Raw genomic sequence first — 24,294 nt, forward strand, 5'->3', positions numbered from 1 at the left:
AGCTAGCCTCTCCCCCATCCTTGAGTCCTTGTATGGCTGTGCTGACTGTAGGCACATGCCAGCCTGTGTGTCGTGTCTTAGTCTTCCTGGGGACAGTGGCCAACAGCAAGAATGCTCCCCTGTACCTAACTGCTTACCCTGAACTCCAGCTCAGGATCTGCTCCTGGATGGAGGCAGAGGCCTCTGCTCACTGCACCCAGGACACCTGGTCAGGGTCTCTCATTGCGCTTACCACCCTGGGTTTTTCGTCATTATATTTTTCGTGGAAGGAGTTATTCTATTTCTGTCTTTTTCGTGGAGTATCATCTCAACGTTTTTAGAGATAATTAGGTACATGTCCATCATCCTAGTAGCCACATTATTTTACCCCACAACACAGGCACTGCATGAACCGGGCTTCGGGGTTCTATTTTAACCTGTTTGCCTGCTCTGCAAGAGGTTGGGTCCATCTTCCAGATAACAAAAGAGAGGCGCAGAGATGTTATCTAATTTGTCCAAGGTTACGGAGCTGGAAAACAGCTTAGTTGGGATTCTCACTGCTCTTCTGGCCATCTACCAGACTGTACCTCGTCTGGTTTAGAGAACGTCAGGGGTGGAAAGCGCCCAGAGGGGTCCACTACAGTGGAGCTTCAGGATACCTTTGTTTGCACGAGCTTCCTGTAAACGCTTCTTATGTCTGGCTGTCTCCCTGGTACTCAGACAAGCTTAGCATGCCGTGGGCGCAGTGTTACTGCTTGGTGCACGGATGGAATCAAAGCCCATTCATGAGGCTCTCAGACGGCTCCCGGACACACCTGCTGCTCCCTCTTTTGAATCCAGTGGCATCACTAATATGACAACTTACCTGATGTTTGCCCTGTGACAGCGGTGTTAACCGCTTAAGGCTTCGGTCACTGTTAGCTTGTACTGTCTCTTTGGAATCTGGTAACACCTTGTGCTGTTCTAAGAGCACTTCCATAAAACAGGGCCTGATCTACGCAGTGACTGATTTGTATAAAGACAGGCATGACACAGTCTGGGCCTTCCACCACAAACCTCAGTGACCATGGCTGAGGTTGGGAAGCCAAACTAACGTGGAGTCCTGGCTGCCTGTTTGAGAACCACCCCCCTCCCACTGCTTCTGTCTTTTCTTCCCTGTCTCAGGACATTCAGGAGAGAGACCCCTTGATCCCCCAGCCCCCACCTTCTAGAAGCCCTTCTCTCCGGGTTTGGCTTTCTAAGATCCGAGGATACCATTATCCCCTCTCTCCCTGAGTCATCCCCACAGGGACCTTGTCCCCTGACCCTGTTACCCATGTCTCTGGCAGAGTCTTCGGATGACTCATATGTGTCTGCTGGGGAAGAGCCCCTCGAGGCCCCCGTGTTTGAGATCCCCCTGCAGAATGTGGTGGCGGCCCCAGGGTCAGACGTGCTGCTCAAGTGTATCATCACTGCCAATCCCCTGCCCCAAGGTGAGCTCTGGGGCTGGGCCCAGGCTGAGGTTGAGACAGTGAGTGGGAAGTCTCCCGCTCAGTCCTTGGAGGAGAGGGTAGGGGAGGAGGGACATTTGCTCCATGGGGCTGTGTGTGTGTGTGTGTGTGTGTGTCTGTTAGGAGAGCTTTCCCAGAATCCCCCGGGAGAGGGGAGGGCAGACCTGGGCTTCTGTGAATGAGATGGGGGACCCCTCAGGATTCCCTAGGGTGGGGAGTGGAGTGGTTTGGGCTCTGTGGAGGGGGAGGAGAGATTTGCCCCCAGTGGACTACTGTGGACCATGGCCACCAGTCATCCCGCTCCTTCCCCACAGTGTCCTGGCAGAAGGATGGGTCCGCGCTGCGCAGTGATGGCCGCCTTCTCATCCGGGCAGAGGGCGAGCGGCACACCTTGCTGCTCAGGGAGGCCCGGGCCACTGATGCCGGGAGTTACACAGCCACCGCCACCAACGAGCTGGGGCAGGCCAGCTGTGCCGCCGTGCTGGCCGTGAGACCTGGTAGGGAGCCTGTGAGCCCGGGGCCCTGGGTGGGATGAACCCCGACCCTTCCCTCTCCCAAACTTAGAGCTCAGGCTCTGGGCCAGGGGGCATCATCTGTTCTCACATGTGGGCTGCTCTGCTGGAAGCATTCTAAGTGGCCTGGCCTTGGAGCCCGGGCCAGATTCCCAAAGGCACACACAAGGCTGGCCAATTCATGAAGTCGCTGAAATTTGTCTTCACATATCCTCTAAATGCCATCCTCCCTTGGCATTTCCCTAAAAATGGTCCTATGGGGAAAGCAAATTATCCTTGAGTCTCTGAGAAAAAGACTCTCCCAGCTCAAAGGGCTTAAAAGCCATCAGGAGCCTTCTGAGGTCATTTCCTCTAGAACAGTACCCCCTCCCCGCCAAGCAAAAAGGATGCTTTTAAGTGCCACAACCCTTCCCCATGCCCTTGGTCCTTCTGTTGAACCCAAAGCCTTACAAGACAGGGAAGCTGAGAGCACCTCGCTGGAGATGGTTGTGGCTGAGGCCGCCTTGCTTTCTATTTTTACGAAAGCCCTCACTTGGTGTTGGACTGCTTCCTTTGGGTGTAAGCCCAGTTTCTTTCAGGTTTAGGGTAGGGCTGGATGGGTGTCAGTGGGCATGGCTAGTTCTGCCCATTCAGGTTGCTGGGTCTGACGGTGTGCTGACCCTGGGCAGTGGGGGCAGGGAGGTGAGGCTGGGTTGGGGGGGCTGTCCAGAAGGAAAAGACACAGACTCAACCCTCCAGGATATTAGCAATGGGTCATCAAGTTAGATCAGAGGACCTGGTTGGAGGACAGTGCAGGGCAGAGGAGCATCAAGCCATGGGTCAGATTTATGGGGTGCTGGGTTGAGAGGCACAGGGGCCCTGAAGGCCATTGGGGTGTAGAGAGGCAGCAGGAGGCTCTGGGCGTGGGACAGCACGCCCAACGGCACATGCTGCTCTGTCCCTTTCACTGGACACGAAAGAAGACCGGTTGCTGAGCCTGTCTTGCTGTGGGCCCAGGATTTTTGGACCTTTGCCATAAGGGTGATTTGGGTGCTATCTACCCTAAGCCCCGTCCTGCATTTGATTCTTTTGTTTGCGCCCATCTGGCTCTGCAGAATAGCAAGCCTTCCTTGGCTCCCATACCCCTCCCAGGAGCCGGTGTTTCAGACATTCTCCTTTTCCTCGCCCCTCCCACCGCGCTGATTCATGCTGGCCCTCCACGCGTTGCTTCCGTCCTTCTGTCACCTCTGGGATCTGGCCTGTGACTCAGCTCCCAGCTCTCCTCAGGGGGCCTGGGGCTAGCTCCAGGACTCTGGTCAATATCTGGCTTGGGCTGAGATCTGGCAAGGAGGATGGGGGGGGGGTGTCCCGATACCGGCCTGTGGCCATTGGGAGCCTTTTAAGGTTGGGAAGAAGGCTTGGGGCAAGGCAGCTGTCCGGACTTGACTGGGAGCTCTGTGTTTGTCGTACTCAACCTCCCTGCTCTTCAGTTTCCTCCTTTGTGTGATTCTACCGCCTCACGAACAAAAGCAAACGGGTGAGCAGGTTTTATGTGAAGCAGTAGGCAAATGTTAGCTGTTAGCGTTATTAACAGGGGCTGTTGTGTCCAGGTTTCCACGAGACTCCAGAAATCTGCCTTTTCCTTTTCTGCCCATTCTTCAGACTGTCTTAGGGATTCCTCCCCTGCTTTTGCCAGGCCCGCGGCCCCAGCTTTTCCATATTTCCCAGCCTTTGGGTCCTCAGCCCACTGTGGCATGTCTGTGTCTCCCCGCAACCCCGCCCACCCTGAGGAGCCAGACAGGCTTCATCGCATTAGTCTGTGGCACTGGGCTTTGCCCCCAGAGAGCAGCCCCCATAAGTCATGCTGACTCCGCCCCAGGGCTCTCTTGGCGGAAGCAGACTTTCTTCCCCTACAAGGCACTGTTTGGTCGGGCGCAGTTGGACAAGGGCCAGTGGACCTGGAGAGCAGCAGAGTGGGCGGAACCAGGGGGTGGCACAGACTTTTGGCCAGGGCGGGGGTCTCAGGCCTGCACTGTGTGCGGAGTGAGGGGTGGGAATAAGAAGGGGAGTCAGGCAGTGTGGCCCTGTGACTGCAGGGGCGGGGTAGTGGGGGGCAGGCAGGAAGGCGGGGGAGTCAGACGAGGGAGGGAGTGTGTAGTGTCTGATAGGAAGAGGTCTTCTGGAACCACCTCCCTTTCTTGTTCCTTAACCCCCCACCCACCCTGTGGCCCTGGCAACCAGGCCTGGCTGCACAGTGCCCTGTTAGGGTGTCCACCCCCAAAGAGTGTGCTTTGGAGAGCTCCCAGAGTTCAATTCCTGGTTGGGAACCATGGGTAACTAGACAGCGTAGTTGCTCAGGCATTGGAGGGCAATGGGGCCCCTTCTAGCCTGCCCCAGCCAGCCCACTGAGGACTTCTGCTGCAGCCACAGTTGTTCTCCCAAAGGGGGTATGTGTGTTGGGGCGGGTGGCTGGGGAGAGTGAGAGGTATGCTTACCTGAAGCTGAGCATTCTTAACTACCCACGTCTGTCACACGACATTTACTGATACGGCCTGGCTGCCAGCTTGGAGAAGGAGATGATAGGTGGTGATACACCCATTTTACAGATAGGAAGACATAAACATGGAGAATGAAGTGACATAGAGCTAGCCCAAGGCCCGCCACCTTTACCGAGCAGCTATAACCGGCCTAGGAACGTCGTACGCAGCAGGTGATTGGCGGTGCTGGAAATGCGCTCAGGTGGTGGCTGAAGAGGAGGACATAGACGGGCATTTCCTGAGCGCTCCCTGCGTACCCAGCCCTGTGGCGCTTGCCTTACCACATTTCCTCTTGCCCGGGTTCTGTTGTTATGCCCACATTACACACGAGCGAGCTGAGACTTGGAAAGCCCCCCAGCAAAGTGCGTTAGAGAAATGCTGATCAGTAGAACTTTTTGCCTTGAGGGAAATGTTCCAGATGCACCTAATCCAGTATGGTAGCCACTAGCCACGTGTGGCTCTTGAGCTCCTGAACTGTGGCTAGTTTGATCACGGGCACTGGATTTTTCTTTTCTTTATGTTTTAATGAAGATGCGTGTAAGTAGTCTCAGGGGCCTAGGGCCTATGCTGTTGGGTGCTCAGCTCTAGGAACAGAGGGCCAGTTGGGGGCTGACGGTGATTCGAAGCCCTGTCCTTGGGTCTCCCAAGCCTCCACTCTTCAGCGTTAAGAAAGAATTTGTGCTCATGAGCTCCCGCTGGTTGGGGAGCAGGGTGAGGGGAGGGAGGCAGATGCCCTCGTTGGGTGGGTCTCATGTGGGCTTTTCTGTCCTTCCTCCCTGCGCTCCTCATCTCCACGGTGGCGACGATCCTGCTTTGTCTCCCTGCGTGCATGTGGGATCACGTTTGGCTCATCTCCAACTTGGGTCTGACAGGAGGCCCTTTGGGTGCTGGTCAGGAGGAAGACGGATATGGGGGCTCCATCCTTTTGCCTTCGGTCCTCCCTCAAGCATAGATCTTATATATTTGAACCTAAGGTTCTAGCATTTTCTGGCTGAGACCTTGGCCTCTTCCTCTTTCCTTAGCTGGCCATAGTTTTCTCACCTGTGAGGTGAGGGTCTGTATGTCCCCTGGGCTTAACTTACTGGGTGAGATTTATGAGGCCCTGTGGGGATGAGGGGTAGCCAAGGACTTTTGGGCCAGAGGATTTGGCTTTTCAGAGCTCCTTCCGGCCCTCCCATAGGAATGACACCATCATAACAGGACAGACTTTGGTTATAGGGGCTCAGGAGTATAAAGGGAAAGGCACCAGCATCTGCCCGTGCCCCTTCTCCTGGCTGTGGCTGCCACAGTCACAGCCTCTCCCTGTGAAAGCAAGAGCTGCCAACGGAGGGGACCTCGGAATGCCACATGACCCCGTTGCCTATCCTTGAAGGGGTTTGGTCATCATCTGAAAGAACAGTGTAGGCCCCTTGACCAGACTCAACCCTTCCTTCCTACTCCTGGCTTCCAGAAGCAAGTTGGCCCCAGGGGGTGTCTCCCAAGGCTGCTCCCTCACGTGGGTGTTGTCACACTCAGCCCCACAGAAGAATGGACACCTAGTCCACTTTGGGCGCCAGTGCTTTGTCCAGCACAGAGCATCTCCTTGTAATCACGCGTGGGGAGTTAACGGTTGCTGTGGCTAGGTCAGACCAGCTGTGGCAAGTTCTCTTGGCTTCTTCATCCATTGAAACCAAAACAGAAACCTCTTCTCCTCTGGAAGGGGCGATACCCGCTGCAGGCCTACTTGCATCTCCCTCTGCCCTCAGGCTCGCTGACTTGCACAGTGGGGCGAGCACAGCGGACGTTTAGAGGAACCCGCTCTGGAGACAGTGCCTGTGGAATGCGGGTCGGGAATGGCCGGGCCCCGGATGAGGGCTTGCTGACTCTGCGTGTCACCCCGTCCCTCCGAAGCCTCGAGGAGTTCTCCTTGGCCTTCAGAGTGAAGGCCCCGCTCTAGACCCCGTCTGGACCTGAAGACCTGGGACGTGGGAGCCCCTGCTCTAACTCTGTCAGCTTTACTCAGTTTGGGGGCCAGCAGGTTGAGCTACGATCGTCTGCATGTTCTTTTTTTTTTTTTTTTTTTTTAAGATTTTATTTATTTATTTGACAGACAGGGATCACAAGTAGGCAGAGTGGCAGGCAGAGAGAGAGGAGGAAGCAGGTTCCCTGCTGAGCAGAGAGCCGGATGCTGGGCTTGATCCCAGGACCCTGGGATCATGACCTGAACCCAAGGCAGAGGCTTTAACCCACTGAGCCACCCAGGTGCCCCTCGTCTGCATGTTCTTGCTGTCTCTGAATATTTGCTCCCGCAGCTTCCTCCTCCGGAAAGACTTTTTCTCTTTTTCTCCTGCTTCAGCCAAACTCTTAATTCCTGTACCACCCTTTCCCTCAGTGACCCTGTCTTCCCTGAGCCCAGAGGAATCTGCTCTCTGCACTCTGTGGCCCTCGTCTGCCCTTCTCTTGCCTCATTATTCCTGCTCACTGTTCTGATTGTGTATGGAGGGGATCGTCGTCCTGCCAGCCACAGGCTCCTGAGATCAGGACCATGCTTTGGCCCCTTCTTAACCTCTGCAGCCACACCCGGGGGCCTAGGACCATGTGGACTGCAGGATTGTGTGTGAGATAGTGGGGTGGGGGTGGGGGGGTGGAGATCTAGGTGGCTTTCCCAGCCCCGGGAACAGCCAGAGTGACATGGAGAGGCTTGGCCAGACAGGCATCTGTGGAGGGTACTGCTGAAGACCTGCTGAAGAGTGGGGGAGCTTGGGTTAGCTGAGAAGTCCCCAGAGCGCAGTCTTCCGAGTGTGGTCCCCAGACCAGCAGCGTCCGCATCACTATGGGAATATGTTAGGGATGCACACTAATGTACTCGATGCATCAGAAACTCTGGGGGCGGGGCACAGCAGTCCAGGATTTAAGCCCAATCCTGAGGCACCGTGAGCTTTGAGAACCTCTGCTAGAGAGTCAGGGACCTTGCTCAAGATGGGAGGCCAGATGTTGCTGGGAAGTGCCTGGGCTGTGGAGCCAGACCTCTGAGGTTCTGAACCCTGCCCCCCAAGTTTAGTGGCCAGATAAGATGGAACTTGCCTCTTAGGGTCATCTTCCTCCCATGAGGATCACAGGGGTCCCTAAACTTTCATGTACATAAGAGTACATGTACTTGTACTAGAGTCCTTGGATCACAGGGGTCCCTAAACTTTCACGTACATAAGAGTACATGTACTTGTACTGGAGTACTTGTACCTGGAGTGCTGTTTAAAAAGATTTTATTTATTTGAGAGAGAGAGTGAGCGCGCGCAAGTGCACAGGAGCAAAGATGCAGAGGGGCAGGGAGAAGCAGGTTCCCACTGAGCCTGGGGCCTGATGCGGAACTCAATCCCAGGACCCCCGATCATAACCGGAGCCGAAGGCAGACACTTAACCCACTGAGCTACCCAGGTGCCCAACCTGGAGTGCTTTCTAAAAATGTAGTTTTCTGACCTCTGTTTTAGGAACTCTCATTCTTCAGGTCAGGGTAAGTAAGGCCCAGGAATTTATGGTTTAAACAGGCTCCCAGGCAGTCCCGATATGGGTGGCTGAGAAGCCCGGGTATAGAAAGCCTTTCATTGTAGGTGGCTGTGACTCTGTTTACCCTTAGAATGTCTCAAGGCATGTTGGGACCAATGTACTGGTCTAGGTGGGAAGAGACCCCCCCCCCACACACACACTTGAGGGCTCCCTCACACCTGTATTTTCATCAAGTGAGACCAAACTGGGAGCACTGTTGAAAGGCCACACACATGCACAGAGTCAGCGTGTCTTGAGGGTGATGGGGTACGTAGGGGCAGCACTCACATGGTGGGCCTATGTGCCTGTTAGGTTTGGGACACCTGCTCCCTACTTCCTGGCCAGTGTAATGGTATTTCCTACAGTGAGAGCCCGGCTTGTGGGTGGAGCAGGACTGAGGTACAGGGACTGGCTGCAAAGATGGTTTTGGTGGTGGGGCCGGTAAAAAGTGGGTGGCACCAGAAGCTGGCGTAGAACCCCAGAGGTTTTGGGAGCTGGAGACAAGAGATCCTCCATCTCTGAGGAGGCCTGAGGACCCTGATGCAGGTGGATTCTCGCAGCATGCAGTTCCCCCAACCACCACCAGGGGTCTCCAAGGCTCCCTGCAAGCGTTGCCAATCTGCTCAAATCTCTGAGGTCCCTCCCTGGGCCTGTGAGTGCCTACAGCGCCATCCAGTCTAGAGGTGACCCTGGAGGTCACAGGCTCCATGACAGGGAGGGGGCTCCCACCTCCAGGGGCCACGCCTGGCATCTCAGCATCAGCTGGTGGCCCAACTCCTGGCAGATGTTCACCAAATGCCATTCTGACTTGCCTTCCCACCTCCACGTCAAGACAGCCAACCTGAATGGTGGCCCCATCCTCTCCCAGTCCCCCCCTCCTTCTTCTCTGGCTGGGAAACACAGGTCATAGATTGGGAATGTGGCACTGGGTCACGGGGAGTGGAGGGTGATAGGAGGGGGAGTGTCTGAGTAGCTCAGTCGGTTGGGCGTTCAGCTCTTGATTTTAGTTCGGGCTGCAGGGTCATGGGGTTGAGCCCCACAGTGGGTTGCCGGTGGGGAGTCTGCTTGGGATTCTCTCTCTCCCTCTCCATTTGCCCCTCGCCATCATGCATGCGATTGCGTGTTTTCTCTCTCTCAAATAATAGATGAATAGATCTTTTAAAGGAGTGAGGGAGAAAAGGCCATGTGACCTCTCTTCAGCAGCTCTGCTGTTCTGCTATTCATGTACAAGCCCCTTCCGCAGTCCCAGTCCAGATGGCTGCTCATTGTGCGGCATTACTAGAAGCAGCCCTTGCCTCATGACCCTTGGCCCTGGGGGTCGGCCAACAGGGTGAGGCACTATTGCCAACAGTGCCCCTGTCCAAGCTGGTAGGAGGAGAGGTGGGTGCAGGACCAGTGCCCCCGGGTGGTGCTGGGCCAAACCTGCCCGTGGTAGTAGTGGGGAGGCAGATGTGGGATTTGGGGCGCTCTCAGGTGGAGGGGGTATTTCCGGGAAGGAGGCCGGAGGTCCTGACAGTTCTGTGATTGTCAGCACCACAGAAGAGGGTATGGCCTGGCCCCAGTATTTGAGGCTGATCAGCACATTCCCACATGGGGCTCTTGGTGGTTTGGTCTGAGCAGGGGCGTCCTCCGGGCCATCTGTCCTCATTGCCTCCCTCGGTGGGTGCTTTGGAGGGGGCGGCTCGGGGCAGGCATCCATGTGCTGCTGCGCACCTCACCCCTGTCTCCCCTGGGGCTGAGGCCTGGCACTTCAAGTGGAGACACCAGTGAGGGGCTTTGCTCTTGTCAGGGTCCAGAAGCTGTAAGGAGAGAAGAAGCAGATCCTGCTGCTGGGGAGCGAGCAGAGCAGGGTGGCTAAATACAGCCAGGCCAAGCCTTCTGCCCCTCCCCTCTCCTCCCCCTCCACTACGGCCTCGGCCTCCCTTGGACTGCTTGTGGTCTCAGCAGGCACCACCTTCCCGGCCAGCTGCCTGCCTGCCACCCAGCCTGGCCCTGCCTGGCCGGCCCCCCCCTCCCCCCTCCCCTCCCCCAGGCCCTCCGTGTGGAGCCTCAGCAGGTCAGCAGTGGGAGTCGGCCGAGTGGGGCTGGGCGGGCTGGGCTTCTGCTCCCTGGGGAGCCGGCTGGGGTGGGCAGTGGGCAGGCGGCAGGAGGGCCCGGTGCCAGGGCAGAGCCTTCAGGACAGGCACAGCCTGGGGTCTGTGCTCAGAGTCTTGGGTGAGTTGGGGTGCAGCCCTGTGGGGGGCCGGGCCACAGGGGCTTGGGGTGGGGGAACCAGGAGGAGGGGCCAGGGGGCTGTGGCGGATTCATGTCTGTATTTGGTAGTCGGACAAGAGCCAGCTCAGTGAGGCTGGGCCCCTGGCCAGTTGCAGGGGAGGGCATCAGGGCCCTGGGGACACCCCTCCCCCAAAGCAAACCCTGGTGCCCCCCTCCCCTTCCCCAGTCTGAGTTGCCCTTCTCTGTGGATGACTCAAACCGCTTTTCCATCCCCTGAGAGTTTTGGGGTCCGTGTTCTAGGGCTGGGGCCAACAGGTGCCCCTGGGGTATCTGGGGCAGGAAGCTGAGAAGGGAGAGGGGGAAGGGCGGGCTGGACGGTGCCACCTCACTGGCCCTGGCACTGCCGGGTTGGGGCTTGTCTGAGGTGTGTGTTCCTCTGCACCAGGCCCAGCTCACCCAAGAGACGGGTGCCCGGGCTGTACCACTCTGGGGACCATCTGCGTTAGAAGCTTGCAGTTCCATGCCAGGAATGTGGGTTCCCTGCTCCAGTAGAATTTCAGGTCTCCCAGCAGGCCCAGGCCCTCTGCCACTTGAACCCCTTCTCCCAGGCTATTTGCTATGGTTTTCCTACTCAGGGGTTTCAACAGTATCAGCGTTAGGAGAGTCTGGGGCAGAGCAGGATTTAGGGGCTTGGGGACAGGAGACATCTGAGCGAGGTCACACAGCACGCAAGTAGGAGCCCCAAGAAGTAAAGTCAGGGCAGGACTGGTCTTCCTCCTACCTAGGCTGTGTGAAACATTCCAGACCTTATCAGGTCGTTGATCTGGGGCTGATCTCTCTAGCTGTGTCATTCTCTCTGTCCCCCCTTCCTCCCCTGGAGTCTCTCTCTTTGCCACTGTCTCTCCTTTCTCTCTTTTCCAGGCGGGTCCACGTCACCTTTCAGCAGCCCCATCACCTCTGACGAGGAATACCTGAGCCCCCCAGAGGAGTTTCCGGAGCCTGGAGAGACCTGGCCCCACACCCCCACCATGAAGCTCAGTCCCAGCCAGAACCGCCGCTCCTCTGACACTGGCTCCAAAGCACCCCCCACTTTCAAGGTCAGACTCCTGAGGCCAGAACCCAGCCCTTGGGCACCCCCATTCCTTCATGTGGGCCCTTGTTCTTGGGGTCCCACCAGGTTCTAACAAGACCTAGAGTTTGGCCCCATTAACCCTTCTGATATGGAGCCAGCCTCAGTCAGCCCAGTGTGGAATAGGCCTCTGTCGCAGAATCCTCTGGCCCCCGGGAGCCACAGCTGGACCCTGAATATCTCCCTTGACACTTTGGGGTCCCCTTCAGGTCTCACTTATGGACCAGTCAGTAAGAGAAGGCCAAGATGTCACCATGAGCATCCGTGTACTGGGGGAGCCGAAACCAGTGGTTTCCTGGTGAGTAGCAGCACCCCTGCAAGCTTCTTCCACTGAGGCCTGGCCTCTGGTTAGAGGGCAGGGGGCCATTTGTGGACTTGCCTGTGACCTGCCCAGAGGTCTCATCCCAGGTCCAGTGGTGCCGGTCCCTGAACATGCCCCCGCCCCATTGTTCAGGCTCATTCAGGGTTTCTCCTTCTTGGTGGGGGTGGGGGGGAGGGTTGGGTAACAAAAGGTCTCCCGGCTGTCCTGCTGAGGATGAATGGGCGGAGTCATCTCTCACAGGAGGCTGCCCTCGGGCACCCCCATCAGGCGACAGCCCTGTGATTTTTGAGGCCTGCTCTGCACCCAGCCCTGTGCTAGGCCCAGGCATAACAGTTTGTTTCTGCGCTGCCAAAGCCGGGGGCTGAAGGCTACAGTGCTTTATCCCGGGTGCCTGGGACCCTGATTCCTGTTTGCTTAGGTTCTTAGTAGTTTAGGTCCCTGAGTTTTCATTTGTCATTGATTGGCCAGTGCCGTGTATGATTTTTTTTTTAACATTATAAGTTATTTCTCATCCCTTTCAGGAAGTGGGAAAACTGTTTATTATAGAAAATAAAAATAAAACACAAAGATAAAATAAATAGATAAAAATAAAAACGTTTCAGAACTATTAAGAGCTGAATAGTTGTGGTTAGGTTCCAAGAAGGGCAAGTTCCCAGTAGGCAGAGGTGTTCTGGAAATTGCTGGTGGAGGTCTGGGATGGCAGAGTGAGGGTGAAAACTTGGCCCTGTAGCCCAGAGGACAGATCTGGGAAGGGGGTAGATGATGTGAGATGCCTGTAGGGGCAGGTCAGGGCCTGGGCCCCCAGAGTGAGTTCCTGTCCCTCCGACAGGCTGAGAAACCGGCAGCCTGTGCGCCCAGACCAGCGGCGTTTCGCCGAGGAGGCAGAGGGTGGGCTGTGCCGGCTGCGGATCCTGGCGGCCGAGCGGGCCGATGCTGGCTTCTACACTTGCAAAGCAGTCAACGAGTATGGCGCCCGGCAGTGTGAGGCCCGCCTGGAGGTCAGAGGTGAGTGCCTCCCACTCTCCATGAACCCCCCGACCCCCACCACCCTAGCCCTGGCCACATCCCTGCTCAGGTGCCAACTTTGACAGAACCTCAGATGGAGGATGTCACAACAGGCCTTAGAGATCCCACAGTTGGTTGCTTCTATGGTAGCTGAGAAAACTGAGGCACAGAGAGGGGAAGGGACTTGCTCAAGGCCACATAGCAAGTTCATTGCTCAGCCTACTACACAGTATGGCCTTTCCTGTGCTCAGTCACACCTGTCCCTGATGCTAGCCCCAGAGAGAGACCCTGCTTCTTACCACCAGCTGACCCCTCCCCATCCTCTTCCAAGCTTTTATCACTTTGCCCTTTCCAGGCTCCTCCCTCACACCCACCCTGCTCTCCTCTATTGCCCCTTTGCCCTCCTACCCATCCCATTGCTGTGCAGAAGCGTTGTGGTTGGAGGGGGCCGTGGGGAGAGTCTGATAGCTGGACCCGTTCGGAGGGGCCCTTGGGGTGACTTGGGCTTGAAGCACTGGAGGGACCCTAGGGGTGCCAGGGTGAGCAGGACCGTGGAATGTGGAGAGGGCTGGGCCCCCGGATTCGGGGCAGAAGGGCAGCAGACCTTTCAGGCAGATAGCAGGCAGGCCTCGGCCAGGCTGCCCTTGGGGGACTGGTGGTTTTCCTCCCTAGGGCTGGTCATCAACCTCGCCTTCTACTTCCCCCTTCCCTGTGAGCAGCTCAGGGCTGGGAGCCCCTCCTTAGCTCCACACTCAGCCATCATCCCTCCCTTCCTGGTAGAGGCCAGCTCGGAGAGCTTTGCAGATAGATACCTCTAGCCCCTGCTGGAGCTCCGACTCTCACGGTCATGGTCACCTCCACTGGGCACTGCCTGCCTTAGTCACCTGCCCAGTGCCTCCCATTCTTGGGGCTGCCACTTCCTTGGTTTCTGAAACCTTCAGCTCTCCCTATATCCGTATCTGGCCCCCATTCCCTGGCCTCTTCCTTCCCCTCCAGGGTCTGGCTCTGCCTCGCTTCTCTGTGTTAACCCGTGTCTCGGTGCTTCTTTCTTTGGGGTTCCTTCTGACATCCCCTAGGCTTTGGGTGCCCTGATGCCTGTGGATACCCTTTCCCTGGTTGCCCATGGCCTCTGCCTGTCCAGGAACCCCAGAGACCCTCCCAGCCTCTGGCTGGCTGCTGGCCCCTTATCCCCAGGCTGATGTAGGGGGATCTGAGAGTGGCAGGGTGCCCTGGCCATTTTAGAGACCACTCTCCATGCAGAGGGGCCCTAGCCAGGTCTGCGTGGCATGCGTGTGCGTGCGTGTGCGCGTGCTGCACTAACCTGCCGCTTGCTGACTGAGGTTTTTGTCTGTACACAGGCGAGTGAGCTCAGGGGGCCGCCTGCGCTCCCCCCCGCTGCCCTCCGAGCTGCGCCCCTGTCTCAGGCACCTCTCGGACCTCGCTGTGTTTCACTGCCTCCTGCCCACAGGCCCTGCCGGCCCGCCGGCCCGGACCCTGTCCCAGCCTCCCATTCCATCCCCTCCCCACCTTGTGCAGCATCCTGGGATAGCCCGTGGGCCCCTAGGGACCCTTCCTCCCCAAGTGGACATAGGGCTGGGCGGGCTGGGAGCCCCCACATGGACTGAGTGCCAGCAAGGGGCTGCCAGGAGGGCTATGAAGACTCCCCCCACCCCCAGTCTCTCCCTGCAGGGGAGCACCCAGCGAGCGCATGTGCTACCGCTGCTGCAGGCCCTGTCTGTCTATCTGTCTGTCTGTGTGTCTGTGACAGTCAGGGAAGGATGCGTCGGAGCCGATGTGCGCAGAGGCAGGGCGGGAGAGGACAGGGCAGAGCACCCACAGGCTGGAGGGGCCTAGAGAGGCAGGAGGCTGTTGACAAGGGGCTCATGATGCAGGGGACCGGGCACTCACCATTCCAGAAACGGGTTTCAGATGGCACAACGCTTTCTGTTTCACAAGACACTAAAAGCCAGAGGCCCTCAGGCCCTACGCTGATGAGGAGGCCTGACCCAGTCCCGCTCTGGGCAGGTTCAGGGCTCATCTGGGACTCCCCTGTTCACTGTCAGGGCCCAGGATGCTCTGTCTGGGAATGAGGGTGTTAGCCAGGGTTGGCCAAAGAGTAAGGGCCTGTTGTCGTGGGTGTGAAGACATTTGAACAAAGCTGTTTCTTAGCTCAAATAAAGTCCAGTTTGTACCCAGCTGGTGTGCTGTGTTTTGTTTTTTTTTTTTCCGCCGCCGTCTCTGCCCCTACGTGGCCCTCTCAGATTCCCTGCCCTCGAGTCCTTCCTGTTTCCCCTGAGTTCACCCTCCCTGGCCCAGCTTGGATGGCCCTCCTGAAGCCAGGCTCTGGAGCTCTTTGCTGGGCTGGCCGGGCAGGCGGGCTTTCCCTGTCTCCAAAGGAACAAAACGCATCTCTCTCTCTGTATCTGTCTGTCTCTTTGTGTGTGCGTGTGTATGTCTCCCTTGCCCCGTTGTGTCTCTGTTCCATGCGTGCCCCCTGTGGCCGCTTCCCCCCCCGCCAGCACACCCTGAAAGCCGGTCCTTGGCCGTGCTGGCCCCCCTGCAGGACGTGGACGTGGGGGCCGGGGAGATGGCGCTGTTTGAGTGCCTGGTGGCGGGTCCTGCCGATGTGGAGGTTGACTGGCTCTGCCGAGGCCGCCTGCTGCAGCCAGCCCTTCTCAAGTGCAAGATGCATTTCGATGGCCGGAAATGCAAGCTGCTGCTCACGTCTGTGCATGAGGATGACAGCGGCGTCTACACCTGCAAGCTCAGCACAGCCAAAGGTAACTGCGCTCTTGGGCCCTGGGGCTGCTGGGGGGGCCCCCCCCGAGAGCCGCAGGTTGGGGGCTGGAGGGGTGGGAGCGGGGGAGCTAAACAAGATAAGGCAGTGCACCTGTGTGGGTAGAATCTGCCTGGGGAGTGGCCTCTGGCACAGCGCGCCTCCTCCCATGTCCCTGCGAACTGGTGACCCCAGAGATAGCCAGTCTTTTGTGGTCTAGCCAGCCCACCCGGACTTGGGTTCCAGTTCCCGCCCTGCCACAGACAGCCACATGACTTTGGACAAGTCACTTCATCTCTCTGAGCTTCAGACTCTTTGTCTGGAAAAAGGGATTGTGAGACAAGCTCCTGTGTAGGGGGACCAGTGGGATTAATGAGCTAATGTGTGTCATGCGCGAAGTACACCACAAGCCCGGCAAAGGGTGGCGTTATAAATGACAGCCATTACTATTATAAATGACATCTCTGACCTGGTCCCCGTCCTCCTTTGAAAAGCAGAGATCATGCCTCCCCAGCGCGTGGTGATGAGTGCCTAAGGTGACACTGGAAGCCTTTGCAAGCAGGAGAGGATCAGGGCAGTGGAAGGGGCTCTCATTTGCCCCAGAAGACTTCTTGTGGGCTGGTGTCTTAGGGCCAAGGAACATTGCTCTGGGTCTGGGATGGGAGGGACGGAGTGTGGGCCCCAGCCAGGTACAGAAGAAAGCTTCCCCAAGGGCAAGGTAAAGGTGTGGAGGAGGAGGAACTGGGTTTGGCTTCCAGACCTCTCTCTTAGAGCCCAGCTGAGCTCCATCCTGACTGGGCAAGGGGCGATGAGGAGGGCCCCCTGTGGTGGTCCCGGCAGCCATGGCTTCCCTGCCACCCACCCTTGCCAACCTCTACCCTCCTGAGAAAGCCAGATCTTAGGGTCTCCCCCACTGCCTCGCTGCTCCAGTGTCTGGGGACCTTGCTGGGCTGTGTTCATTCCCAGCTCTGAGCGCAGGTCCCCGTCCCTGCCCGGTATGCGGGTGGGCCCTTCGGGTTGGGGTGCTTGGGGCTCTGTGGCCTTCCCTGCCACAGCGCTGCCCCCTCTCCACTAGATGAGCTGACCTGCAGCGCCCGACTGACCGTGCGGCCCTCGCTGGCGCCCCTGTTCACTCGGCTGCTGGAGGACGTGGAGGTGCTGGAGGGCCGCGCGGCCCGCTTCGACTGCAAGATCAGCGGCAGCCCGCCCCCGTCGGTCACCTGGACTCATTTTGGTACGGCCCTCCACCCTGCAGATGTGTGGGGAGCCCTCAGGTCCAGAGGCCCCGGGCCCCTGGCTGAGCCTGCTCAGCACTCCCGCCCCGTCCTCCCCCAGGCCGCCAGGTGGAGGAGAGTGAGAACTTGCGGCTGCGGCAGGATGGAGGTTTGCACTCCCTGCACATCGCCCACGTGGGCAGTGAGGACGAGGGGCTGTATGCGGTCAGTGCGACCAACACGCACGGCCAGGCCCAGTGCTCGGCCCAGCTCTATGTGGAGGAACCCCGGACGGCCGCCACCGGCCCCAGGTAGGGGGTGCTCCTGGGGAAGCCAATGCGGCCTCTGCGGTGCCCAGGTCCTGTGGTGGGAGACCTCTGGGCAGCCGTGTCGTTCTTCCAGCTCGAAGCTAGAGAAGATGCCATCTATCCCTGAGGAGCCAGAGCAGGGTGAGCTGGAGCGGCTGTCCATGCCCGACTTCCTGCGGCCACTACAGGATCTGGAGGTGGGCCTGGCCAAGGAGGCCATGCTGGAGTGCCAGGTGACTGGCCTGCCCTACCCCACTATCAGCTGGTTCCACAATGGCCACCGCATCCAGAGCAGCGACGACCGGCGCATGATGCAGTGTATGTGTTCAGGGAGGGACCCTGGGGAGCATCCCCTCCGGCACCCTCTTTGTTCGTGGTGCCTTCATGCTCTCCCTGCCTTCGAGCCTTCCTTCTCTAGCCTGCGCGAGGGCAGGGTGCCTGTGGGAGGGGGCGCAGAGGGGCTGTGCAGTCAGGGTCTCCTTCTTCGAGCTGCACAGCCTTGTCGGTGGAGTCGCCGCTCCAGGCCTGGGTGTCCCCCTTAGCACATACTGGACGGGTGTACAACTTGCTGCTGACCAGCAGCAGTAGCACAAGGGCAAGGTTACGGAACCCCTCGGTGCCTCGGTTTCCCCATATCTGCAATCTATTCCCCATATTTGCAAGCTTATCTGCAATAGGCTCACCATAAGGATGAAATCGGTTAATACACACAAAGCATCTAAGGGGGGCCTGGTGAATAGCGAGTAGTCAGCGACCGCTCATCTTCTTGTTACTGCTGTTGTGGCTGCTTGTTCATAAAGCAGGGCTCTTCACGCCCTCCTTGAGAAGTTTCGGTGAAAAGGCCAGCCTGGGCAGTGTCTGGCTTTGAGAGGCTGCTAGGCCAGGGTTGTTAAGAACAGCGGGTAAAGAAAAGGAGCCAGGGGAGGAGCACAGAGGACCGGATTCAGGACCCTGTGCTTTCCGCCTGGGGCTGTTTCTCTTGGGAGCGTCTCAGTTCCATCCTCGAAGGAATCTGAGTCTCGAGATAGGTTCCTCTTACAGCTGCAGTGCAGCAAAACTCCCCTCTCTCAAACACTGTGTGAGTGCCAGGCCCGTGCTCAGCTTCCTCATCAAGGGCCTGGAGGGCAGCGACTGGTACCCGTGTTTGCAAACAGGAAAACAGAGACTTACACAGGGATGGGGACTTACCCGAAGTCAGGAACAGCCCCTTTGACTCTGAGGCTACCTCCTAAGCACGCTACCGACCCCTGCCCCCCATGTCCCCACCCCATTCTCCAGAGTCAGCTCTGTGGCTCTGACCTGTCCCCTGGCCACCGCCACCACCGCACCACCGCCACCATCACCACCACCTCGGGCTGTCTGCTCAGACCACAGGCTTCCTGTCTCATTCTGCTTGAGGCCCAGGTCGGGTGTCTGTCTCGGGAGCCTGAGCTGGCGTCCCCGCTCCTCTCTGTATCTGGGGTCGGTGGCAGCCTCTGGTCTGTCTTCCTTTATAAATAGTGTCAGCAGAGATAAATGAATGGGTGACTGTTCCATGGGGAGATAACCGGTCAGAGAAGGGAGGGGTGTTTGGGGATGGTTGTGACGTGCAGGAGGACAGGCCAGCCTCTTCCCCTTCACATCCCCGCCTGAGATGGCCTCCTTATCATCATTCAGGGATCACAGCATGGAGAGGGAAGTTCAGAAGCAGAGGGAAGCAAGTTCAAGGCATGGCTCCCATCATTTATTAGCTGTGTCGCCTTGGACAAGTCCATTAATGTCTCTGATCTCATTGGTAAAATGAGGATAATTTTGCAGGGTTGTTGAAAGGATTATGGGGAAAAAACCGTACATCTAGTAGCTGGCGTTCCCTGGGCCCAGAACAGACAACTCCTATTATCATTTGTAATATAACATCCTTAGCACTGACTACGTGTAAGGCATCAGGGTTCGGGCCTGACGGGACATGTCGGCTCTGTCTTTAAGCAGCCATGGCACACGCGAGTAGAAAGGGAGGGCTGCCCCATGCAGTGTGGGCCTGGCGCTGGAGGTCCTGGGGAGGCAGTCAGGGATGGGGGTACAAAGAAGTCCTCCCAGGCTGGCACTTGCTTGAACTGTGACTTGAAGGAGAAGGCCTTAGGTAGGAGAGGAAGAGTCCAGAAGGGAGGAATTTTGTGAGCAAAAGCCTGAAGATGGAACTTCTGTGTGTGTGCAGGACCCTGAAGGCTTGTCGGGGTTGGAGGAATCACAGGAGGAAGGGCAGGAGACGGGGCTGGATGGGCTCTTGGGCTGAGGCTCTGGATGCTAGCCCACATGCAGGGGGCACCTTAAAGGTTTCCAGGTCGAGGGGTAACATGTGGGGCCATTGGCGGAGTGTGGACTGCACTGGTGGAGGTCGGTCATGGGCGCTGAGCTTTAGGGGGGACAACAGCAGCCATGGGGATGGAGAGGGGACTGGCGGAGGGGCCTTAGGGACAAAATCCGGTCAGTACTTTGATGCCGAGATGTGAACGCCAGAGATGCAGAGATGAGGGGCTGTCAACGGGACAGGAGCTCGGAGGCAGAATCAGTGTGGGCGGAGCATGAGAAGTCATTGGAGGGACAGGCAAGAAGGGACGTGCCTGCAGGTATAGCCTTGGCAGCCTGGACTTTGGCTTTGCTGTGAGGTGGACACGCTTCTTGCCATCTGCCCCACTCTTGCCCCCTCGTCTGCCCCCTACAGCCAGTAAGGAGTAAAGGGCCAGGCCTCTGGGGACATGGGCCCACCCAGTATCCTCCTGGCTCAGGCCCAGTATCATTGTGTCCCCCACCCCCCAGACAGGGATGTCCATCGCCTGGTGTTCCCTGCTGTGGGACCTCAGCATGCCGGCGTCTACAAGAGTGTCATCGCCAACAAGCTGGGCAAAGCTGCGTGCTATGCTCACCTCTATGTCACAGGTGAGGCTCACGTCTTCCTGGTCTGCTATATCTGCAGCCTAGCCACTGGCCCTCCCCAGAGGCCTGGGTGAGGGCAGGGCCTCCACCCCGGCTCCCTTACCCTTGGACCCCGGGGAGCTGTCTGGCCTTGCCCCCCGCACTGTGGCTGTGCCTCCAGTCCCTGGCCCACCATCCCGAGGCCTGGTGAACCTGCAGAGCCATGGGGCCCTGAGGAACATGGCAGACTCCCGACCTGTGGCTTTCAGATGTGGTTCCAGGCCCCCCAGATGGCGCCCCACAGGTGGTGGCTGTGACTGGCAGGATGATCACGCTCACGTGGAACCCTCCCAGGGGTCTGGACATGGCCATCGGTGCGTCAGGCCCCACGGGGCTCCTGGGTGGGGATGGGGTGTAGTCAGGCTCAGGCAGGGGCACCGAAGGAGCCAGGCTGGGGGGCAAGGCCCAGATGATCGTACTGGTGGAGGGTAAGCATGGAACACTGGGAACATGGCCAGGAGCTGCTTGGCCAGTCTTCTCTTCAAGGTGGATAAAGCCATGGCTGTGTGTCAGGAGAGGCCATGAAGGAGCGGCCCATTCCCTTTCTCAGAGGGACTGGTGCTTGGCTCATGATCCTGGGAATGCCCTCCCCTTCCCTGGGCATGACTTCTTCCTGCGCTGTGCCTCAGTTTCCCCCCCTCAGGCAATAGCAAGGAATTGGGATATGAGCTAAGCTCTCTCCTTCTGTGTCTGTAGCTGGACCCATGCCTGGCATATTGTTGGCTCTGAGCATGGCTGGCCAGGTCAGTGGTTGGAAAGAGCAGATCGAGGGCCAGGGATTGGTGCAGGCAGAAGCAACAGGAGAAATTGAGGCAGGTCCTCAGAGCAGGCTAATGAGGATTTTCTAGGTCCTGAGCCAGTTGAATGGGGGGCTAGGGGGTGTCCCAGCAATGCTCACCTCCAGCAGCTGCTTTCCCCCCAGACCCAGACGCCCTGACCTACACTGTGCAGCACCAGGTTCTAGGCTCGGACCAGTGGACAGTGCTGGCCACAGGCTTGCGGGAGCCTGGGTGGGCAGCCATGGGGCTGCGTAAGGGGGTCCAGCACGTCTTCCGGGTCCTCAGCACCACCATCAAGAGCAGCAGCAAGCCCTCGCCCCCCTCCGAGCCAGCACAGCTCCTGGAGCGTGGTGAGTCTGGGTGTCCCTCTGGAGTGGGGGTGGAGGCTACAGGGCCGGAGAACCAGCTCTTGGTGGTGGAGGCTCAAGGGCTGGTCTGGACCTGCTATGTCTGGGAGTGACTTCCGCCAGTCCGAGCGTTTCTTTCTCCTGATGGCAGCACACCAGGTGGGTGAGGCTGAGGCTCTGGGATCAGACAAGCGGACGGGGGGTTGGGGGGGTGCAGTTCCAGCTCCGCCACTTCCTGGCTGCATGTCCTAGACAACTTGCTGAACCTCTTTGAACATCACTTCCTCATCTGTAAACATGGAGCTCTGGTAGTGGTTAGGAGGGTAAAAACGTAGAGTGTGCTAAGTCCCTGGTGTCAAGTCTGACTTCAGCCTGCGCTCTCATCTGGCCAGGCCCACCCCTGGAGGAGGCACCTGCCGTGTTGGACAAGCCAGATGTCGTGTATGTGGTGGAGGGGCAGCCCGCCAGCATCACGGTCACCTTCAACCATGTGGAGGCCCAGGTCATCTGGAGGAGGTGGGGCCCCACCTGGTGTGCCTCACTTCCCACATGGGGCCGTCCAGCTCTGGCCATCCTGGCCTGACTCCCCTGTGGCTGGATCCTGGTTGACCTCCCTGTCGTGTGTCCCTTAGCTGCCGAGGGGCCCTCCTAGAGGCACGGGCAGGGGTGTATGAGCTGAGCCAGCCAGATGACGACCAGTACTGTCTTCGGATCTGCCGGGTGAGCCACCGAGACATAGGGCCCCTCACCTGCACAGCCCGTAACCGCCACGGCACACAGGCCTGCTCAGTCACCCTGGAACTGGCAGGTGGGTGACAGCGGGCCTTCTTCCTTCTCCTCCTCCTGAGGCCCACAACCCTCTCCTCATGCCCACCGGTCAGACCTGTCCATCAAATGGCTGTTATACCAGGGCTAGTGGAAGTAACAGAGATAGTACTCATCAGATGTTTACTGAGGACACCTGATACGTGCCAGGCTCAGCATGAAGGACCTTCCATGTATCACCTCAAGGAATGTTTACGTTAACCCAGTGAGATGTGGTTGGTTATCCTCATTTTACAGAACACGAAACTGAGCCTCAGAAAGTACGCTAGGTCACAGGCCCAGGTCCCCCAACCTCCTAAGGAACTGGGATTCAAGCCTGGGTGCATGCTGGACTCCAGAGCCAGAGGGTGCTCTTAACATCCTATGTTAAACACAACAGGATGTAGGAGCTCAAGTATAACAGGCATGGGGTGACCAAGTCAATTTCAAAAAGAAAAGGCTCCAAGCGGGCACCGTTGATCAGCTGTCCCCCAGATCTGGGGCCCCTGTGCACCCTTTTGCACAAGCCCTTTTGACAGAGCCTCCCAACCTTTGCGGTGAGGACCCTTTGTATAATTTTTCCTTTAAAGATGTCATCTCTCAATCGGAGGCATGCATTAAGTAGTAATTGTCTTGTTTTCTGGTTTGTTAATTAACTCTAGACATATGTAACTGCCACTCAGAACTTCAGATCAGCATGAGCTAAACACTGTTACCTGCTGAGTAGATACAATTCCGACCAAACACAAAGAAAGTGACATTTTAGGGAGCACAGGCAATCCTATGGTGCAGAAGTGCATCTTTGCTGGTGCTTTTAAAAAACCGTTCAAGTTCGCTTGAAACCTTCCAGTACTTTCATCCTCACAGAGCGGCCCCGGCGACCTCTAAACTAGAAACCAGATTCCTAGAGGGGTGGGAAGGGATCTTTAAAGTAGAAGAGAAGTGGCAGCAGGGTGTGTGAGGGAGAGATGGAGGAGCCCTGCTGGCCCTGATGGAGATGGAGGGGGGCGGCACCAATTGTCTGGGTCCCTGTCTCCTCCCTGCCCCAGCACCCCCTCCAACACACCTCCTGGCACCTCAACCTGCCACTCTGCTCCTGGAGCATACCGTCAGCAGGACTCCTTCCTCTTCCCACATATAGGAAAAGCCCTCGGGTTTAGGGAGACCCTGGCCACCAAGAGCCCTGTAGCCCAGACTGGCTGGGCCAGTGACGGAAATAGAGAGTGAGAGAGACAGACAGACAGACAGCGTCCCAGCCAGCCAGAACTAGAACAGGCCTGGGATTGGATCTTATAAACTGCAGACCCTGTGCCTACCCCCGACCCCAGTCTCCAGGCAGGACCCGTGGAATGGCTTCTTCCCACCATATCTGTCCCCACGGTAGTGTCTCTTATCTGTGTAAAATTAGGTTACATGCCAGGGATGAGTGGTGGTCCCTGCCCAGCGCCTGGCTCATCCCTCCAGGCTACTCTCCCACACCTCTTAAAGCTGAGCTCCTCAAACACGCTCAGGAGGCAGGGCGCTGGGAAGTCACTGCTTCCTCCACAAAGCACGTTGGAATATGTATTTAATTCCATCCTGAGAATTAGAAGCCGCTTTGCCAGGAAATAACAAGACCGCATGATATGCTTAGAGAATGAAATCACAGTCACTTGCGGGAGAGCTAAACTGAGAATCGGTACCTGTTTGTTGGTCTTGCCATCTCCCGGATGGTAAAAGCCTGCTTAAACATTTAAATAGGATTCAGAGAGAAAACCTCAAGGTAGAGGCAGTGCCACTTGTGATTTGAATTCAGGTGCACCGCCTGGGCTGCCTAAAGCCAGAGACAGGGCCATGCAGAAGGGCGATCACCCATAGGGGGCAGCATCGAGCCACTCCACACCAGCCCATTAATGCAGCGAGGGAAGAGGCTCCGGCTTGCCCAATCCTGATTTTTCCAGAGAGGCAGGAAATCCAGATTTCTTTTGTGTGTAAAAATCTAGTTTCAAAGCTGGCAGATGAACACGGAGGGTCCAACAAAGCAAGGCTGCACGCCATGGCTTCGGTCTTTTGAGATTTGGAGAACATCATGTAGGGATGTACGGGGGGCCGGAGGGGTGGGTAGTTCTTGGGACTCAGTGGGGGTGGGGTGCTGGCTGGTGTTCTGCCTGGGCCGGTTGCTGAGGGAGGACTTGGAGAGGGACTTGAGAAGACAGGACCTCGTGATCCCAGTGTTGTTGCCACCCCTCCCCACCCACCCCCTCCCCTGGGCTGTGTGTTTCAGAGGCCCCTCGGTTTGAGTCCATCATGGAGGACGTGGAGGTGGACGCTGGGGAGACCGCTCGCTTCGCTGTGGTGGTGGAGGGGAAGCCATTGCCAGACATCATGTGGTACAAGGTCAGAGGGTGACAAAGGCCTCGGCGGGGGGGGGGGGGGGGGGGGGGGG

The 24,294-nt window shown here is 57.7% G+C and overlaps 1 protein-coding gene across 11 annotated transcripts in view; it reads left to right on the forward strand.

Annotated features, from left to right (window-relative positions):
• The window catches only part of SPEG (striated muscle enriched protein kinase), a 55,894-nt gene that overhangs the window by 14,853 nt on the left and 16,747 nt on the right, over nucleotides 1-24,294 (forward strand). For 7 of the 11 annotated variants that reach the window (XM_059393541.1, XM_059393549.1, XM_059393542.1 and 4 more), the window contains 15 exons: nucleotides 1,308-1,451; nucleotides 1,784-1,966; nucleotides 11,155-11,330; nucleotides 11,572-11,660; nucleotides 12,514-12,689; nucleotides 15,209-15,469; nucleotides 16,541-16,699; nucleotides 16,801-16,990; nucleotides 17,082-17,305; nucleotides 19,784-19,903; nucleotides 20,149-20,253; nucleotides 20,862-21,068; nucleotides 21,458-21,581; nucleotides 21,698-21,873; nucleotides 24,133-24,245. In XM_059393541.1, coding sequence (XP_059249524.1) covers nucleotides 1,308-1,451; nucleotides 1,784-1,966; nucleotides 11,155-11,330; nucleotides 11,572-11,660; nucleotides 12,514-12,689; nucleotides 15,209-15,469; nucleotides 16,541-16,699; nucleotides 16,801-16,990; nucleotides 17,082-17,305; nucleotides 19,784-19,903; nucleotides 20,149-20,253; nucleotides 20,862-21,068; nucleotides 21,458-21,581; nucleotides 21,698-21,873; nucleotides 24,133-24,245 — 2,447 coding nt within the window. Of the gene's footprint in view, nucleotides 1-1,307; nucleotides 1,452-1,783; nucleotides 1,967-10,085; nucleotides 10,234-11,154; nucleotides 11,331-11,571; nucleotides 11,661-12,513; nucleotides 12,690-14,047; nucleotides 14,880-15,208; nucleotides 15,470-16,540; nucleotides 16,700-16,800; nucleotides 16,991-17,064; nucleotides 17,306-19,783; nucleotides 19,904-20,148; nucleotides 20,254-20,861; nucleotides 21,069-21,457; nucleotides 21,582-21,697; nucleotides 21,874-24,132; nucleotides 24,246-24,294 lie in introns of those variants that run through there. The other 4 variants (XM_059393548.1, XR_009403042.1, XM_059393550.1 and 1 more) reach the window with 4 other exon arrangements.

This window comes from Mustela nigripes, chromosome 3, assembly GCF_022355385.1.
Source record: "Mustela nigripes isolate SB6536 chromosome 3, MUSNIG.SB6536, whole genome shotgun sequence".
Taxonomy (NCBI): Eukaryota; Metazoa; Chordata; class Mammalia; order Carnivora; family Mustelidae; genus Mustela; species Mustela nigripes.